At 42.3% G+C, this 18,867-nt stretch overlaps 3 protein-coding genes across 6 annotated transcripts; 1 reads left to right on the forward strand and 2 right to left on the reverse strand.

Annotated features, from left to right (window-relative positions):
* The first annotated feature begins 5,761 nt into the window (after positions 1–5,761).
* On the forward strand, positions 5,762–12,272 carry LOC147623882 (uncharacterized). Of its 4 annotated transcripts, none has more exons than XM_086820898.1 (12): positions 5,767–6,101; positions 6,524–6,592; positions 9,645–9,713; positions 10,011–10,076; positions 10,217–10,273; positions 10,360–10,574; positions 10,682–10,810; positions 10,882–11,046; positions 11,153–11,290; positions 11,383–11,476; positions 11,575–11,676; positions 11,762–12,272. In XM_086820898.1, exons 1-12 carry the CDS (start codon positions 6,009–6,011, stop codon positions 11,849–11,851), a joined length of 1,287 nt encoding a protein of 428 aa, XP_086677024.1. In that variant the 5' UTR covers positions 5,767–6,008; the 3' UTR covers positions 11,852–12,272. The 4 variants fall into 4 exon arrangements, with proteins under 4 accessions (XP_086677026.1, XP_086677024.1, XP_086677025.1 ...); XM_086820897.1 differs by lacking the exon at positions 9,645–9,713 and adding an exon at positions 6,755–6,823 and having other exon boundaries at positions 5,769–6,101; XM_086820900.1 differs by lacking the exons at positions 9,645–9,713; positions 11,153–11,290 and adding an exon at positions 6,755–6,823 and having other exon boundaries at positions 5,762–6,101.
* A 1,555-nt stretch (positions 12,273–13,827) lies between these two features.
* Positions 13,828–16,213, reverse strand: LOC147623883 (uncharacterized). Its single transcript, XM_086820521.1, has 3 exons — positions 15,549–16,213; positions 15,071–15,461; positions 13,828–14,968 (listed from the first exon to the last, which is right to left on the reverse strand). Exons 1-3 carry the CDS (start codon positions 15,957–15,959, stop codon positions 13,890–13,892), a joined length of 1,881 nt encoding a protein of 626 aa, XP_086676647.1. The 5' UTR covers positions 15,960–16,213; the 3' UTR covers positions 13,828–13,889.
* Positions 16,214–16,280: 67 nt separating this feature from the next.
* On the reverse strand, positions 16,281–18,563 carry LOC147623884 (uncharacterized; the record flags this gene model as incomplete). Its single annotated transcript, XM_086820816.1, has 2 exons — positions 18,194–18,563; positions 16,281–17,513 (listed from the first exon to the last, which is right to left on the reverse strand). Coding segments are annotated over exons 1-2 (1,284 nt in total), but the record flags the coding sequence as incomplete, so codon positions are not given.
* Between the last annotated feature and the right edge of the window lie 304 nt (positions 18,564–18,867).

Below are 18,867 nucleotides of genomic sequence, written 5' to 3' on the forward strand. Positions count from 1 at the left end.
TCTTGGAGAAGGACTAGACATAAGGGAGCATTTCCCTCAAGGGAGAAGGAGGCAGGAGAGTGGTGTGGCTTTCCTTGAATCTCCAAAAAACTTGGGTGAATTTAGTATTCTCACACTTGCACTCCACACGTCACACTATACACACAAAGAACATATGGATAAAGCTATATGCTCTAATACATAGAGCTCTACACATAAGAGCTAGCATAAGAAAGTTGTGCTCTATGCTTCATGAGCTTATGTAAAGAGATCTATGCTCTTATGCAAAAATACATACATATAAAGTTTGTATGCATTAGATCTCTATGCTCTTATGCAAAGAGATATATATAAGCTCTTATCTCTTGTATAGAGCTATGCATAAGCTCCATGCATTTTGCTATAGATCAGCTTTGAGATCCATGTGCATATAGAGCCTATGCATAGGTTTCTTATGCTTAGAGTACGCATGGAGCTAAATGCATAGGAAATGCATAAGCTCATGTATGGAGCTCATGCATAATATCCATATAATCTATGCAGAGGTTCTTAACCATAGCTCTTGCATTATGCTATACATTGAAGAAGCGATGATTTTTCCTTAGGAAGCTTTGGATTTTTTGTTTCCTCTTCTTTAGAAAGAAGAAGGAGAAAAGAAAGATCTACTTGCTTTAAGAAAATCTCCACGAATAAGATAAAAACACTCAAAAAAATTATGGAGAAGAGAAGAAGATACTTAGGTATTTCACGAGGAGTTTGCAAGTCGTGTGATGATTGGTTGCTTGAAAGGAAGCTTGGTTTACTTACCTCCTAAAAGAAGCACTCAAAATAAGAGAAATTGGGAAACCAAAAACATAACTGAGATTAGAGCACACATATATAGCCCTATATGTAGAGCTCCGTGCATAAGATCCTTGCAAGAGCTCCATGCATAAGCTCTATACTCTCATGTGAAAAAGAATTACAACCATGAAAGATATATGAATAAGCCAAAAGAAAATAAGAAAAGGAAGAAGAAAGTGAAAGAGAATCTCACCTTGCATAAAGAAAAAATGAAAGAGCACAAAAATAAGTTAAGCCTTTCATAAAAAGAAAATGAAAAAGAGGAGAAACAAGAAACTCATCACTTCACCTAACTGACATAAATCTCGCCTTGCTTTCTCACAAAAAGCCTAGAAAAGTTGGTGTCTTTGCGGAGAGAAGACGTTTCATGTTCTTTTTTCGAAAGAAAGCCACCTAAAGCTCAAAATGGGAGGTGGGATAATTATTTTCTAAGGGTGCTATTTAACTATCCCATCTACTTTTTCAAGTTCATTGCTCTTTTTTCTAAAAAAAAACCGTCCTTTAGTATAATTTTCACAACTGAAATTGAGAAATTTTTATTGTAGTTTTGCCTAGTCTTGAATTTGAAGATTTAAAGTTTAGTCATAAAACCGGTTCATCTATGCATTTTTTCACTACAAACCGGTTCAACTTGGATGAAGGTCATCCTTTTTTCAATAAAGGCATTTTTATTATTGAAGAAAAATGAGACAAGTTACAAAAGTCGGGCTGGAATCACATAGCCAATTTCAGGCCGAGATTTCTCACTATCCTAGGCAATCAGCAAAGAGCAATGATCCTCTGGGTCTCTATCCTAGAATCTACAGGTATTGGAGCTTCAGCACATAGCTTAGATCCACGTTTACAAGATATTCTCTCTTCTCTTGAAGCTGAAGAATCTTGACCTTATCTGATACATTCTTTGGAGTGCTTCCAATAGGGCCTGCCAGTTTTGAAATTTTGGCCTCAATGTCAGTGATCTTCCTCAAGTAGAACCTCTCCCCTGCAATAATAAGGAGACTTTTGAGGGAGCAGGTATTGCGGGTATCCCCGTTGTGTAGGGCCGCTAGTCTTTCAATCCAGAAGAACCAGAGGATCTCTGTTCTTAATACTGTCCATAGTTCAGTAGAGCAACCTATGGTTTCCCCAATGAGCAGATGCTTCCAGGATAAGCAAGTTTTCCCCCAACTGGCCACATACTCATTGAGTTTCTTTACCATTGGTTCTATGTTAGGGCATAGTAGAAAAATGTGAACATCATCTTCTTCTTTGAGGCATCTGGCACATGATCCATTTCCCTTGCCAAAGACTAGAGCTTTTTTCTGTGTCCAAATGGCCCTGTACATGATAAGCCAAGCAAGACAAGCTTTCTTAGGTTCCACATGTATGCCCCAAAGTGATGTGAAGAGGAAATACCACTGGCTCCTATCTTTGAGGATATTCCATCTTTGATTTAGAATACAATGGATTGGAGGGGTATTCCACCTGGGAGGAATAGGCCAGATGCTTGTTTGGTTAATCCACTGGAAAGCCTTCAGCTTAGGGGGGTCTTCAATTGTCATTAGCCACCAGTCTTCTCGATGCCATAGCATCAGCCTATTGCCAATAATGTCCAGTTGAGAATCTGAAAGGTTGTACTTAGCAATGAGATCAGCCCTTGATAGCCAGGTTTTCTTATCCCAGCCTTTTTTCAATGGTTTGAAAAAAAAGTTTATTTATGACACTGCAAGTTTTGCTACTATATAGCACGTCTCTTGTGTAGTTTCCCCGCGTTTGTGGGCCATGGTTTTGTTAAAAAACAACACTTTTCGTACTCGGTGGAGTGCCTTGCAAACTTAAGCAACATATCTATGACACAAGCAAAGCTTATTGGGAATGTGAAAAAAAAATGCACTGGTCTTAGTGTCTCCCCATGGACCTTCCACATGGGCTCTTGTAACCTCATTTTTCCTTAATATATTCCGCTGTTATAACCAAAAAAAAAATGCTCGATTAAGTGCTAATTAATGCCTCTCTAGGCTCTGTCCATCGTAGTTATTCTCAAGTGTACCAAAATCAAAGCGGTACTAGTAAACGCAACGACAGCCGGGCCGCCCCGGCCCGTCCACTGTCGCCGGCGCTACTAGCAGGAGCGCCGTCGAGTACCTCACAGTGGCACACATGTTAAAGACAAGGGACGGTAGCAAAAGGTGACCGAAATATGGAACACTGTGTACTAGTAGTAATCTACAAGTAAAGGACGCCTACGAAAGAAAAGTAAAGGACGCCTACGAAAGATCTTGTATATAACCACTAGGGCCTGTGCGTATCTACCCTGTATGAGGATGCCAGATAGGGTGTTGAAGGACGTACGTGCCTGTCCGCTTCACTTAGAACTCCGCAAATCGATTCCACACTAAGGGAGCACCTCAGCGATGGCCATTCATGATTAGGCACCCAGCCACCCTCAACACTAAAGGGCACGGGACACTGGGGAAGCCAAAGATTTGGGATCGAGGGTGGGCAAGTGGGGGGACGCTGGCGGCTTCAATCTGGGCCGTCGGATGTAGTGAACTCCAGGGATAGCGGGTGAACTCGGGCTTCGGCTGAGTTGGCAAAAAAAAAGCTTTTAAAGTAGCCACGCTGGACTGACGTGGCAGGACGCCATGGGGGAAAGCCGTGCATGCAGGGGTACCCGTATACCAGAAAGATCTCAAAGATTTGATTTTGCGCGCGCTTCTCTCTGCGTTTTTCTCTACACGCTTTGCTGCGATTGCAGGCTTGGCTCCGCGACGACGCTGTGCTTTTGCATGGGTGATCTTCTAAGCTAGAATCAAAGGCTCTTCATCAAGCTAGCCATCAAGCTGTAAAGGTTTTTCCTGCTTGTTGGTATTGCAACAAGCACCCAGCAACGCCTTCTAAGGTGTATGGTTCTTCATCAAGCCTGCAACACAATTTTATAGAAGCATGGCACCAAGTGCAAGCCGAGTGCATAGGAGGAAGAAGGCTGCCATAGGAAGCAAAACAGGTGGCAACGAAGGTCAAGCAATGGAGTTTCTAGAGTCTACACAACTTGACAAACGAAGAAGTCCTCGACTAAAGGAAAAGCAAGCATCACCGCAATCGCCCTCCCCACAAAACTTGGATGCTGCATCAGGGGAAATCTTGCCCCCACATAGCCTCAATAAGAGGCCCAAAAAAAAGTTGGAAACCATGCTCATGAAGCCTACAACCTCAATGCAGGAAAACGCGGGCCCATCTAATGTTAAAGGGGAAGGGATGGCTGAGGGGACAGATCAGATTTTGCCATATGCCATTGTACGATTGCCAGATGGGAGGGTTGGACGCCAATGTCGTGCAAGTGACACTTGCCCCCTTGCTAAATCTTTCATAGAAAAGAGAAAGAGTATGATTGGGCACTTAAAGCTTGCTCATGGGTTAGATGTTGATATTCCCAAGCTGCCACTTGGTCGTCCTCCGAAGAGCAACTTAGTAGCTCATGCTTTCCCACACCCGTATGCTCAGAGGTGGAAGAGACAGGCATACGAAAGATCGCAAGATAAAGAAAGAAAGTTTCAGATCAATCGACAAAAGTATGAGCATTCTCAATACATGCAGGCTGAGCGCGCATGGGATAACCTTTGTAGTCAGTTCAAGAACAAATCAAAAGAGGACTTCATAGCAAGCTGGGTGAAAGATAAGATGGACAAGTACATGTCAACAGCAGAGGCTCGAGTTGCCAAAATCCAGGCTCGGATAGATGAGAATATCTCCAAAGAGGTAAGCTTTGCTGCATCTAGAAGCTAAAAGGTTTAATTTTGAAGTGTTTTCATCTCATGAAGATGTGTTTTCAACTAAAGGATACCCATCATGTGTGCCCTTCTCGCTCTACTCTCAAGGATGCATTTATTAAATGCTTGCGTTAGGCCTTATGGTTAGTTATGGATGGGCCTGGGGGTGGAGAGCTATCACCAAAGAGTTGGTTTCCCCTTTTTGAGTCTCCTAGATGTACTTAAGAGAAGTTAATGCCCTGATTTTTTTAGGTTCTTTTGTTGTCAACAAAATGTAAGAATGTATGATAGTGGAGTAGCTGGGACGATCTTACAAGGCAAACACACACATAAGACTCTTTGTTTATGAAAGGCATAAGTATCGAACAGTTGGAGCAGAAAGGAAAGGTGCAATGTGCTCAAATATCGTGCGAGTTCTCGCTTGAATGTGGATCAGTGGTGTGCCGTTGCTCACACAATTTCTGCTTCAAGTTTTTGAGCCGTCTTTTACCTTGCCAATCTGCCCAAGAATGGGTTTTAGAGATTTAGCCTACCCAACAGTTGTGCAATGCACGATCTATAAGCTCTACTCCTTAAGTCAGAATGTAACGTAGCTTTGTATTCAGGATTGTATCTAGTGGAAAGTGTAGCAACCTTAAAAGAGTGCCACCTGAAGCTCGTTAACTTGTTTTCCATCTTATGAATCATGCTTCTTGAACATGTGTTTTTATCTTATGAAGAATTTACGCTTTCTTATACTGAGAATGATTTGTGTAACTACAATTTATCATTTCTTCAATTCACAAGTCATGACTTTCTTGCAAATATTAGAGCTCATTTGATGTGTTAATTTGACATGTTGTGCAATGTTCTCTTGTGGGCTTATCCATTTCAAAAGGCTGAACTGAGTTGTTGGGCTGCTTTCGTTAATTTGCCTTCTTCTTTCTTCAGCTGGCAGTAGGGCAAGGGGTAGAATGAAAGCCAAATAAAGTGTATCCATAAATTGGGCAAGCTGGACAAAATCCACTGTGAAACAAAGTATGTTTGAGTTGCATGTATACGTGCGAGCGAGTGTGTGTGTGTGTGTGGGGGGGGGAGGGGGGGCGGGGTGGGGGGGGTTGAGTCAAACTTATATGTCAAGAACAACCCAAGTTGCTCCTACACTTTGAGCTTCCATGCCAGTTGCCCCCTTGGTAGCAGATGAAGTCATGATGTGCAATGTGTTTACTCTTGAATTAATTGTTCTTGAATTAGATTACAATTTATATGTATTCTTGGTCATATACACGGTCGAAGTCTATGGCTATTTCCCAAGTTCACATACAACACGCATGGTTTCCTTGCTGCAGGCCAAGTTTATTCACCACATGTCAACTTCACTTCTTACATTTTTGAGATCACTTGGCATGGCTGTATTTGCAGGATTTCGTAACCCATGAGGTTGTTGGGCTTACAACTATGGATGGCTATTATTTATTGCAGGATTTTGGAACCCATGAGGGTGTTGGGCCGTGTGCGGATACAACAAAGAAGCACAACACTAAGAAGAACGTAAGCTTTGTCATATTTTTCATTCATCCCCTCGTTCTGATTCATATCTCTATTTCACTAACATGGCTGCCTTGAAAGTGCCTAGCCATTCTCTCACGGTCTTCCCACTAGTTTGTTCAAGTCCTTTCCATTGCCTAATTTCCATGGTCTACTCGCAGCATGCCAAGTTTATTAACCTGATGCAGGTTTACTTGTTGCATGCAGAGTTCACTCACAGCTTGCTAAGTTTATTAACTAGATGCATGTTTTCTTGTTCAATGCAAAGTTCACTCACAGCTTGCCAAGTTCTCTCCCTGCAGCACTAACATGACTCCATAGTTGCATGCAAGGGTTGGTAAGCAAATTGCAATGAATGCACATGCAATGTGTCTACTAGTCATTGCCCAAGTTGACATACACCTCACACCTTTTGTTTGTTGCAGGATTCTGGAACCCATGAGAGTGTTGGACCATGCGCGAATACAAGAAAGAAGGACAACACTCAAAAGAACGTAAGCTTTCCAATATCCTTCACTCATCCCCTCGTTTTGAGTCATGTTTGTGATGTTGAAAGTGCCTAGCGATGCTCATGTGGGCTTCTTGGCATAAGTAAGTATGCGAATTCACGAGTGCAAAGATTGTTTGTAACTATGCATGGATATTATTTGTTGCAGGATTCTGAAACCCATGAGAGTGTTGGGCCATGTGTGGATACAAAAAAGGAGGACAACACTAAAAACAATGTAAGCTTTCAAAGTTTGCTAAGTTCTCTCTCTACATCACTAACATGGCTCCATAGTTGCATGCAAGGGTTGGTGAATAGTTTGCATGCAATCAATGCACGTGTAATGTGTCTACTAGCTCACACCTTGCTAATTTCATTCACATCATGCCAAGTTTATTCACATCATGCCAAGTTTCTTTGCTGCTGCCAAGTTCACATACAACTCACATGCCCTATAGTTTGAGATCATTTGGGCATGCTGCAGGATTCTGGAACACATGAGGGTGTTGGGTCACGTGTGGATACAGAAAAGAACACCACCACTAAGAATGTAAGCCTTCTAAACTTGCTAAGTTCTCTATCTACTTCATTAACATGGCTCCATGGTTGCATGCAACGGTTGGTGAACAGTTTGCATGCAATCAATGCACGTGCAATGTTTCTACTAGCTCACAACATTATCGTCTTCCTTAGTGTCCTCACACTTATCCCTTCCTTGCTAGTTCATTCACATCATGCCAAGTTCATTCACATCATGCCAAGTTTCTTTGGTACTGCCAAGTTCACATACAAATCACTACATGCCCTTTAGTTTGAGAACAACACTAAGAAGAACGTAAGTCTTCTAATCTAACATGGCTTCATAGTTGCATGTAAGGGTCGGTGAACAGTTGGCAATGTGTCTACTAGCCATTGTCCACGACTCACACCTTGCCAAGTTCATTCACATCATGCCAAGTTCATTCACATCATGCCAAGTTTCTTTGCTGATGTCAAGTTCACATACAACTCACTACATGCCCTACAGCTTGAGATCATTTGGACATGCTTCTTGTTTGTTGCAGGATTCTAATTCTGGAACCCATGAGGTTAAGCCATGCGCGAATACAAGAAAGAAGAACAACACTCAAAATAACGTAAGCTTTTCAATCTCCTTCACTTATGCCCTCGTTCCGAGTCATGTTTGTGGTGCAAAGATTGCATACAACTATGCATGGCTATTGCATGGAGGGTGTTGGGCTATGCATGGATACAAAAAAGAACAACACTAAGATTAACGTAAGCTTACATTCTTCTTAGTTTGCTGCCAAGTTTGCTTACATTCAATCTTAGTGTTGTGTAGTTGTTGCATGCAAAGTTTAGTCACAGCTTACCAAGTTTATTAACTTGATGCATGTTTTCTTGTTGCATGCAAAGTTCACTCATAGCTTGTCAAGTTTCTTTGCTGTTGCCAAGTTCACAAGTTCACTCACTACATGCGTGGCCTTTGAGATCATTTGGCCCATGCTTCTTGTTTGCCGCAGGATTTTGATTCCGAAACCCATGAGGTTGGGCCATGCACGAATACAAGAAAGAAGAGTAACACTCAAAATAAGGTAAGATTTCTAATCTCCTTCACTTATCCCCTCGTTTCGAGTCATGTTTGTGGTGCAAAGATTGCATACAACTATGCATGGCTATTACTTGCTGCAGGATTCTGGAACCGGTGAGGGTGTTGGGCCATGTGTGGATATAAAAAAGAAGAACACTAAGAAGAACGTAAGCTTACATTCTTCTTAGTTTGCTGCCAAGTTTGCTTACATTCAATCTTAGTGTTGTCTAGTTGTTGCATGCAAAGTTCAGTCACAGCTTACCAAGTTTATTAACTTGATGCATGTTTTCTTGCTGCATGCAAAGTTCACTCATAGCTTGTCAAGTTTCTTTGATGTTGCCAAGTTCACAAGTTCACTCACTACATGCCCACACTTTGAGATCATTTGGCCCATGCTTCTTGTTTGCTGCAGGATTTTGATTCCGGAACCCATGAGGTTGGGCCATGCACGAATACAAGAAAGAAGAGTAACACTCAAAATAAGGTAAGATTTCTAATCTCCTTCACTTATCCCCTCGTTTCGAGTCATGTTTGTGGTGCAAAGATTGCATACAACTATGCATGGCTATTACTTGCTGTGCAGGATTCTGGAACCGGTGAGGGTGTTGGGCCATGTGTGGATATAAAAAAGAAGAATACTAAGAAGAACGTAAGCTTACATTCTTCTTAGTTTGCTGCCAAGTTTGCTTACATTCAATCTTAGTGTTGTCTAGTTGTTGCATGCAAAGTTCAGTCACAGCTTACCAAGTTTATTAACTTGATGCATGTTTTCTTGCTGCATGCAAAGTTCACTCATAGCTTGTCAAGTTTCTTTGCTGTTGCCAAGTTCACAAGTTCACTCACTACATGCCCACACTTTGAGATCATTTGGCCCATGCTTCTTGTTTGCTGCAGGATTTTGATTCCGGAACCCATGAGGTTGGGCCATGCATGAATACAAGAAAGAAGAGTAACACTCAAAATAAGGTAAGATTTCTAATCTCCTTCACTTATCCCCTCATTTCGAGTCATGTTTGTGGTGCAAAGATTGCATACAACTATGCATGGCTATTACTTGCTGCAGGATTCTGGAACCGGTGAGGGTGTTGGGCCATGTGTGGATATAAAAAAGAAGAACACTAAGAAGAACGTAAGCTTTCTAATATTTTTCATTCATCTCCTTGCTCTGAGTCACATCATCTTGGTTTCCCACTAGTTTGTTCAAGTCCTTGCCGCTGCCTAACATGGCTCCATACACCTCACACTTTGAGATCGTTTGGGCCATGGCCATCTTCTTGTTTGTTGCAGGATTCCGGAACCCATGAGAGTGTTAGGCCATGCGTGAATACAAGAAAGAAGGACAACACTCAAAAGAACGTAAGAGATTCTAATATCCTTTATGCCGAGTTGTTAAAGCTTTTCATGTTCTTCTACATTGTTGGTTCACTCTTCTCTTTACTTGCATGGGCCCTGTTCTTGTTTGTTGTAGGATTCCGGAACCCATGAGGGTGTTGGGCCATGCGTGAATACAAGAAAGAAGGACAACACTCAAAAGAACGTAAGAGATTCCAATATCCTTTATGCCGAGTTGTTAAAGCTTTTCATGTTGCTGCCTACATTGTTAGTTCACTCTTCTGTTTACTTGCATGGGCCATGTTCTTGTTTGTTGCAGGATTCCGGAACCCATGAGGGTGTTGGGCCATGCGTGAATACAAGAAAGAAGGACAACACTCAAAAGAACGTAAGAGATTCCAATATCCTTTATGCCGAGTTGTTAAAGCTTTTCATGTTGCTGCCTACATTGTTAGTTCACTCTTCTGTTTACTTGCATGGGCCATGTTCTTGTTTGTTGCAGGATTCCGGAACCCATGAGGGTGTTGGGCCATGTGTGAATACAAGAAAGGACAACACTCAAAAGAACGTAAGAGATTCCAATATCCTTTATGCCGAGTTGTTAAAGCTTTTCATGTTGCTGCCTACATTTACTTCCTATTTTGCATCGCTAGTTCACTCTTCTCTTTACTTGCATGGGCTTGCATGTATCGGCCTACTTGTTTGTAGGATTTGGGAACCCATGAGGGTGATTGGAAGCTACTGGCTGAAAGTGAGGTGGGCCAGGTAAGTGCAGCTAATTCAACCCTGGAGTTTGTTATGTCCTAAAGGGACTCAATGGGTGAATGCATTGTTTTCTTGCCATTGTGTAGGTGTTTGAGGTTTCAAGGAAAAAGTTGCCTATTAGGACTTCTCGTGCAAAGCAAAGTAGCAATGAAGAAACACCGATTATTGTATCATCGCCGACTTTTTCTGAAGCATACAACAATATGGAATTTATATTCGAGATCTCCAACATGCAGGTTATTGTTACAGAGAAAGGGGAGGGGAGGTTGGTAGCAACAAGGGGCAATGTTGCGAGATCTAGGTAAGAGGCTCTACACGATTGACAGTTTATCAAAACCATGTATTGTCATGATAGTCTCAGCTTGTGTGGTTTGCTGCATTTTTTTTTGTTTGGCTTTTGCCTTGCAGGTTAGCTTCCGGGGCTGACATTGACTTTGTTTCCATGAGATCCAAAACCTTTGTGCGCGTAGATGATAGCTTTTTGAGGGAAATGTTTGTTAATGAGGCATCCACTAGGACCATGAACTTGTTTGGGATGTAAGTGTATCACTTTGAACATTTTAGTGCACTTACATGGATGCACTTTCATTCCCTCCTTGCATGCACAGGTTGATGGAGAACAAGTTGCCATTGGACATTCTTGAGAAGGTGTTTTGGGCTGATTCTTTGTGGTATTCTATGTCATTGGAGCTAGTGGAGAATTTCCTCACCCGCTTCTTCGAGAAAATGGATATGTCAGCCATTCAATTATGTTTCTTTCCCGTTGTATGCAGGTGTGTGTGGTCACTTCATTGGTAAAGAATTTTGGCTATGCTTTTTTACATACCACTTGGCCCTCAAATTTGTGCGCTTTTAATGGCTGGCTATTGTGTGCAATAGGAATCATTGGTCCCTCTTTACCCTGTATGTTAACAAGAACGAGGAGGTGCCCCTTTTAAAAGGGAACAAAAGCTATTTGTTATACATGGATTCATTGGGACTAATAAATCCAGAGGAGTGCTTGGATAGTTTGTTCATGTAAATTGAAATTCTCTTCCATGTTGGTTTTGTTCATGTATACTCATACAATGCATGACACATGACATGGTTCTGGTTTGGATTGATTACAGTGCTCTAAAATGCTTGGCACCGCATGTGGCTGATTCAACCCTTCAAGGTGCTTTGTTCAACCCCGAGACAGAGCTGAAACTAAAAATCGTTAAGGTGAAGGTGACGTTGATTTGTTGGTAGCAGCGAGTTGAATTTGTTATGAATGTTCTACATGCTGAATGTTGGTGTTACATGTGCATCATTTGGGGCAGGTACCGCAACAGGACAATAGCACAGATTGTGGCTTCTATGTGATGGCGTTTATGAGATACCTCATTGCCGGTATATTGCAAAACAATGTAGACAAGAATTGGGTAAGTGCTTGCTTCGTGTTACGTCTTTGCTGCTTCAAGAAGAACATGCAAGCTCATTTACGCTTACAGCTTTGCTTTTTTTCAGCTCACAGATCAGTGGTTTCAACATGAAGATGTATGCACGCTTAGGATGGAGCTTCACACATGGTGCATGAGTGTTTTGGAAGAACTGTGACACGTCTACTGTCTTGAGCAGCAGTGACATCCGAGCAGCATGTCTTATTTTGTGGGCAGCGCACTTCTTATGACATGTTTACTTTCTTGAGCAGCAGTGACATAGCAGTGACATCGGAGCAGCATGTTAAGGATGTTATTTTATGGGCAGCGCACTTCTTATGACACGCACAGTAGCATTTTTTACTTTGGAGCGAGAAGCATGTAGATGCAGGACCAGCCATGTGATTTTGGAGCATTTTTTACTTTGGAGCAAGAAGCATGTAGATGCAGGACCAGCCATGTGATTTTGGAGCACTGTAGGAGCGACAACCTCGCACCAGCGATGTGATTTTGGAGCAGTGTAACATGGCTTATCGGTGGGTGGCAAACTTATGACGCGGAGTCCTGCACGAGCGACAAGCATGTAGATGCTTTTTGGAGCAGCAATCTCTATTTTTGGCACCAGCTATGCGATTTTGAAGCGGTGTTTTTGGCTTGTCGTGGGCAACACACTTCTTATGAACATCTTTATAAACATATTTGGCATCTAAGGATGTTTTGTATCAGCCAATTCACATGAAATACATGATATTTTTTAGCTTCTCAATATAATTTGTTTTGGTTCCGATGTAAATTGTCTATCAACAAATATGCTTCCGTTGGTTCCTTTTTCAACTTTGCTATTTGGTGTTTAGTTTAGTTCCGCAACATGATGGTTCTTGTTGATGCTCTTGTACTGGAAGCTCTTCATGTTGAATTTGAATCAGATTCTCCGCTGCTCTAGATAAGCCCCATATCTTGGCCCAAGTAGCGAGAAGATCGAGTATAATGACACTCCAACATGCATTGTAAGGAGCCAAAGTGCTTCCACGTTTTGGATATGGTCTCTGTTTGTAGATTGTGTGGGACGTGTAAACTCTCAAGCTAGTCCTGGTGCACATAGAGAGAGAGAGAGAGAGAGAGAGAGAGAGAGATATAGAGAGAGATCTTGCTCTACCGATGCAGCCATAAAAGTATATGATGAGAGAGAGAGAGAGAGAGAGAGAGAGAGAGAGAGATCTTGCTCTACCGATGCAGCCATAAAAGTATATGATCACTTTTTACCTTCTAATATCAAGCTATTAGTAAAATGATCTTAATCTTTTTATAGTATTGAAAGTGTTCATAATTTGGGTGACAAAAAGATTAACATGTTCATTGCATTCAAACTATAAAGCTTGATTGAGAATTGTGCCTGGCTGGTAGAAAGGCGGCTTACGCACCAGCAATGATGAGGTTTCTCATGACCCTAGACATTGACGGATCTGACCATCCCCTACAATAGCATAACAACTCAACAGTTGGAACTACTACCTCTTGACATGTCAGTCATGAAATGAGTTGATGTGACAGATCAATACAGTGACCATGCGACATAATATGCAGGGAAAGCCACAACACTCATACGCCAAGCATAAAAGTTTCATAGCTGATTATCAAAACTCCCTCTTCCATCCGCCCTCTCCCAACGAGAACCAGGCCTCCCGCTCTTGATCCCACCTGTTGCAAATAAACTGACTTCTGCTGCAGGGTCTCGTGGTACCAAAACCACCAGCTTTTGAAATAACTAATGTCTGTCTGTCAACCCAAGTAAAACTAAGTTCTAACCCACATTGTGTACCCATGCAAAAAGTATATACAGTTTTAAGAGCACACAAAAAGAGAGAGAAGCTCGGACAAGATTGCATGAATCTAGTCTTGCATTACATGCCCAAGGGCTGTATAAATCAGCTATGGTCAAAAAACATAACACAAATTGAGTGTCGTTTTCTTGACTGATCCATAATGAGCAGACACATATGGTTTTTGGAGCAGCAAGTTATATCAAGCTATACTGAACATGAATTCCCTTCACAGAAACAACATACATACAAATTTACAAAACATTGAGTCTCCAGCTGATCCAAAATAAGCATATACATTTGGTTTTTAGAGCAGCAGGTTATACCAAAATGGACAAAAAATCTCCTCACTCGTTCCAAAATGATATAATGTACAAGTTGAATACATCTGCATTATTAATATACAAGTATTATCCTTTGCTCGGATGCAAGGACCTTCTCGAGTACTGAACCATTAGATAAATGCATAGTGAAGTGCCTCTCCTCATCTTCAAGTGACCCATACATACATGAGATGAGTAGTCCCTTTTCAATGCAAAGGTTGTTGTAGAGGTTAACAGCTCGGTTAATAAGAGGAGCCTCTGAACCAACTGGGGCATGTCTACTTGAAAGGGGAAGGAGCGCGTGGCATGTATGGCACGAGTGACTTTGTATAGGATCAACTAGGAGAGTTTTACTACAGCAATGGTGACAAAATATGCGAGGTCTCTTGTCAAACCGCACCCGACTCCTGCCACGTTGATGCTTACGTCTCAAGACCCCTGTCATACAAGCACGTTTTGTTGGAGGCGAGCAGGCTATCTCTTGATCACATACGGTTGTAGCTACTTCATGCGGTCTCCCGTGACCAAGCCGAGTAAGCGTAACATGAGCTTGGATTTGTTTGATGGACCCCCTCATTGGCAAATCAATCTCCTTTGGGATAATCAAAGCTGAAATATTATTCTGTGAGATGCTCAATTGCTGGAGTATTGCTTCTTTCAACTTGGTGTCACATGCTGATAGATTCTCTTCCAAAACATGTAGAACCCTTTTCATGTCTTGAATGCAGCAAGCTATCTGCTCATTGATGTTGACAACCTTGCACTCACCACTCTTTATGTTATCTGGCATGTCCTGCTCACTTAGCCCAACATCAATGTCCTCGTCCATTTGACTTAGAGAATGAAGACTATCAAGGACAGGGAAAATGGCATGTAGATGTGGAAAATGATGTTGAATTATTAGGCGGATTCCATAAAGATGCTTACAATCAGATCCCCAACTTGGACAATCGCAATAGTTGGACTGAACACTGACATGATACCATTGCGAAGATGAAGACATACTCAAGATTTTGAATAGCAAAGTGGACTCATCAATCACTTGAAGGGTGGACGAACTAGCCTCAAATCTTCTCAAGATTTCTTCACCTGCTGCTAATCTGGACGTATGACTCTTGCTTGATCCATGAATACTAAAACGTTGAGAATCAGCTGAAAAGTACGTAAAGCTGGTTAGTATCACGACACCTTTTCTTCATGAGTGTCAAGCAACAAAGGGGGGACAAGCCACAAGAGAAAAAAAGAGGTCATTACCTATTTCTTGTTTGTTCTTAAAGAACTCAAGTAGCGTTCCGCCGATGTAAGTGCCCGTTAGAGAATCCCCTGCAATAGCATGTAACAGAACTAGAATTGATCTATTTATCTTTGCATCAAGAAGAGTGTACTTGATGTATTGCCAGAGCCTCTCGACCAAGTTTGTTGTATCCACATTTCCATGTGAAAATAGACGCCCAAACTTTGGCCACCTTCTCCGCCACATGCATGTGGTGGCACACCATCCATTCGAGATGTATCGTTGAACATTGATATACGCTGAATATCTCTGCAAGAGCTCTTGGTATCTCTCTTCAAATGCCTCTTCACTTGCCATTTGCATTAGATTTGACAAGGAACTATACACATCATCTCGCTTCTCTTTTGGAACCTACACAGCCAAAATAAAATGAATATACATACCACCTGATAATGATATGCACAATAGAATGGATCTAGCTTTTAAAAGGTGACTTACTTGCGGTAGGAGGTTCTCTACCCATGCCTTCTTAACATGAAACCAGCATAGCAAGACATGGCATGCAATTTGGTGTCGTCTCCCTTCTTCATCTTGTGTCCAGCAATAGGGGTCTACATCAACAATCTTCATAATGGCTTCCAACTCTTGCTGGTTTTTGTCGATGATAATAGCCGTCGGACGAACTCCATGCAACCTTGTGAAGATCATCTTGAAGGTCAACTCCAAGGCTACACTTTCTTGGTTAGTGCCGATGTCATTAGTGCATAGCATGAGCCATATTGGAATACCCATGCCATTTTGGTTGGGCAAAACTGCAGCATACAGGGGCAAACCAAAGACATTTGTCTTGAATGTGCTATCTACTGCCCAAGTGTTGTGTCGTGAGAAACGAAGAGCAATTTGTAGCATCCACTCATCTTGAATGATGAGGACAAAGGGTCGTTTACTTTCATCAGAGGCTTGTGGGTTATAAGGTTGAACATAAAGAACCTACAAAGAAATCATGATGAATAAAGAGGCAAGAATAGGGGAAAGAGCTTCAAACATAAAGAACGTTGGCTGTAAGGTTGAACATAAAGAACCTTGTTCTGTTCTTGCAAACGAAGAGCCTCTCCAAACATCGCAGCCCAATCATTGTTTGTACATCTTCCTACAAGGATAGAGAGGCAGATTAGAAGTATAAAACAACCAAAAGTTACAAGGAGAATTGTTGGTAAAGCAAAGCAAAGTACCTTGTGTGCGCATTCGATATGACATCATTTGCACCTCTTTTGGTATCATGAAGAAGCGAAAGATTACACGATCTAATGGCAAGGCATTCTGTATGTGAAATCTTTCTTTTGATGTAGACATTTTTGCCACATGACGACATGTCCCTACGTCGAACAAGTCATCCATGCAACAAGCAATCACACGTGGGTGCACGGGCAAGTAATAGAGGTCAACACGTGAGCCTGGTATATGTCCCTCGTGAACATCATGAACTAGCATGGTCACCTTCTCTGTGTCATGAGAGTGCTGCAAGACCACCTTAAAGGGACACCCACACCTCTTGGACCTCTGCAATCTTCTCTTGTTAGCACCTCTCCGAGCAATACTTCCTGCCCTATGGCACATGTACTCTTGCACCCACTTGGATGGTCCATGCTTCTTTGTGGATCGAAGTAATACTAGCTTTGTTTGGTGCTTGATCATGATGTTGGTCAACTCTTGATTGACTTGAGACTTAGTTGTGACAATTGTTGATGCTGGAGCTATGGTCTTTTTGCTCGTAGGGGTCTGTTCCCCGACCTCAGTAAGCAGGCAGCCGCAAGCGATAATCCTATCTTTCACATAGTCAAGAGAAATTCCATGCCTCCTCTTGTCGGTGCACCATTCTGCCTTGATTGCATTGATAGTGGCATTCACACCATGATGAACACCATGCTCAAGAGGACGATGGGCTGCCATGACAATACGCTCCCAATCTTCAATGTATGCTATTTTCAATCCTGTTGATTTCGAACATAGGCAAAGGTGAAGCGGGCTGAAACAAAGCTCTTCTCTTATTCTTTTCCACCTCTTCAAATCCAACAAGTCTCTTGCATCGTGTGCTTTTAATGTTGGAAGCGTCACTGTGAGAGCTCCTCTAAGATCTTTCTCCATTAAGGAGAAGCTCTTCTCATCGAAAGAGAAAAAAAAGCTTGATGTATATGTAAATGGATCCAATGCCCCCCATGAATCAAGCCTAGGTGTACTCCATGAACTTGGAAAAACACCCTCATTATCATCTTGGAAGAGGTCACATACATCTGCGTCGTCACTTGATGTAGTGTCACTACTTGTTGTATTATCTAAATACTCATCCAATATGAACTGATTTGTGTCATTGGATGCATTCCAATCAGCCTCATTTGATGCATTCCAATTAGCCTGCCATGGCACCGCGAAGTCACTTGTGTCACTCGTTGGATTCCAATCAACCTGCTATTGAAGTCCAAGTTAGATAGGCAGAGAGAGGTAGGACATGTTCTTAAAACAAGTTTTTGCATCGTTTGCTAATTTTATTATGGCTATGAAAACAATGTAGGGCACTAGGAAGGGCAAACCTTTCTATAACTAATGCCACTTCAAAGGTAATGTCACCCTCCGCTCTACGAATGTCCACAAAGCCAATGACAAGCTATGGGGGGTCTGCTAGTCCTAGAAGTAATCAAACATTGGATGATGAATGAAGCGCTACGGCTAGAAGTATCCCCTACAAGGCTTTGCTCAAGACACAGTGTTGCAATCAATGTATGCATTTTTCCCTCCATGAGCGCTTCTTTCTTATCTGTTCTCGCAAAGATGAGGTGGTCTCTGTTTTAGATGGCTTGATTGACCCATGTTTTCAATATTCATTGAGCATCCATTTAGCTTCAATGCAAAAACCTCGTCAAAGAGAGAGAGAGAAAAGCTGATTTCAAGTGGCAAAATTGTGTGTGTGTGTGTGCGTGCATGCGCGCACGCATGCGTGGTTTAAATCCAGTGTGTGTGTGCATGGTTTAAATCCAAAATCAACCTAAGTAAGGGGCTCTTCACATAGAGAGAGAGAGAGAGAGAGAGAGAGAGAGAGAGAGAGCCTGTTGATTGGCAAGTGTGAGTTTTTGTGTGTGTGTGTGTACCTGGTTTAAATCTGGAATCAATCTGAGTGATTCCTGAGAAGAGCTTTCCATAGCCGTGGTGATTTTACAGAACACATGCAACACATGCTCTACGACGTCATCATACAAATTTGAAATTCTGCCCTTTTGCAAGCCACGCTGGAGAAGCCTGCCCTCCACGTCAAGCCAACGTGGCTATTGAGTTTATTTTAAATTTCGATTTGGGGCGCCAGCTCAGCCGAAACCCGAGTTCACCAGTTGCTACCCGAGTTCACTGCATCCGACGGCCCAGATTCAAGCCGCCAGCGTCCCCCCACTTTCCCACCCTCGATCCCAAATCTTTGGCTTCCCCATTGTCCCGTGCCCTTTAGTGTTGAGGCCCAGCCACACATGTTTGCACGGGCACAAGGCATCGCTGTGATGCATGAGAGTGCTTGTGCTGGATACTGTCAGTGTGAAGTCATGTTGTGACTGGTAATGGTGAGTGAGATAGAAAAAAGTGTGTGCACTGTAGTCTGTGTAGGGTGAGAGCTCATCGTCATCATTGTCTGTAACACGCCATAGATTGCTACCTGAGTTGTCGCTGTACTGGTACCGAGGGGATGCGAGGATCACCCCATGGAAGGTCCTTCTGCTAGACCCTACGCCCAGTCCTCCCCAACTCACGATTCTAAAGTCCAACGCATCGCTTTCTC

This window comes from Cibotium barometz, chromosome 26 (genome assembly GCF_041138505.1).
Source record: "Cibotium barometz isolate CiBa-2024 chromosome 26, ASM4113850v1, whole genome shotgun sequence".
Classification (NCBI taxonomy): domain Eukaryota; kingdom Viridiplantae; phylum Streptophyta; class Polypodiopsida; order Cyatheales; family Cibotiaceae; genus Cibotium; species Cibotium barometz.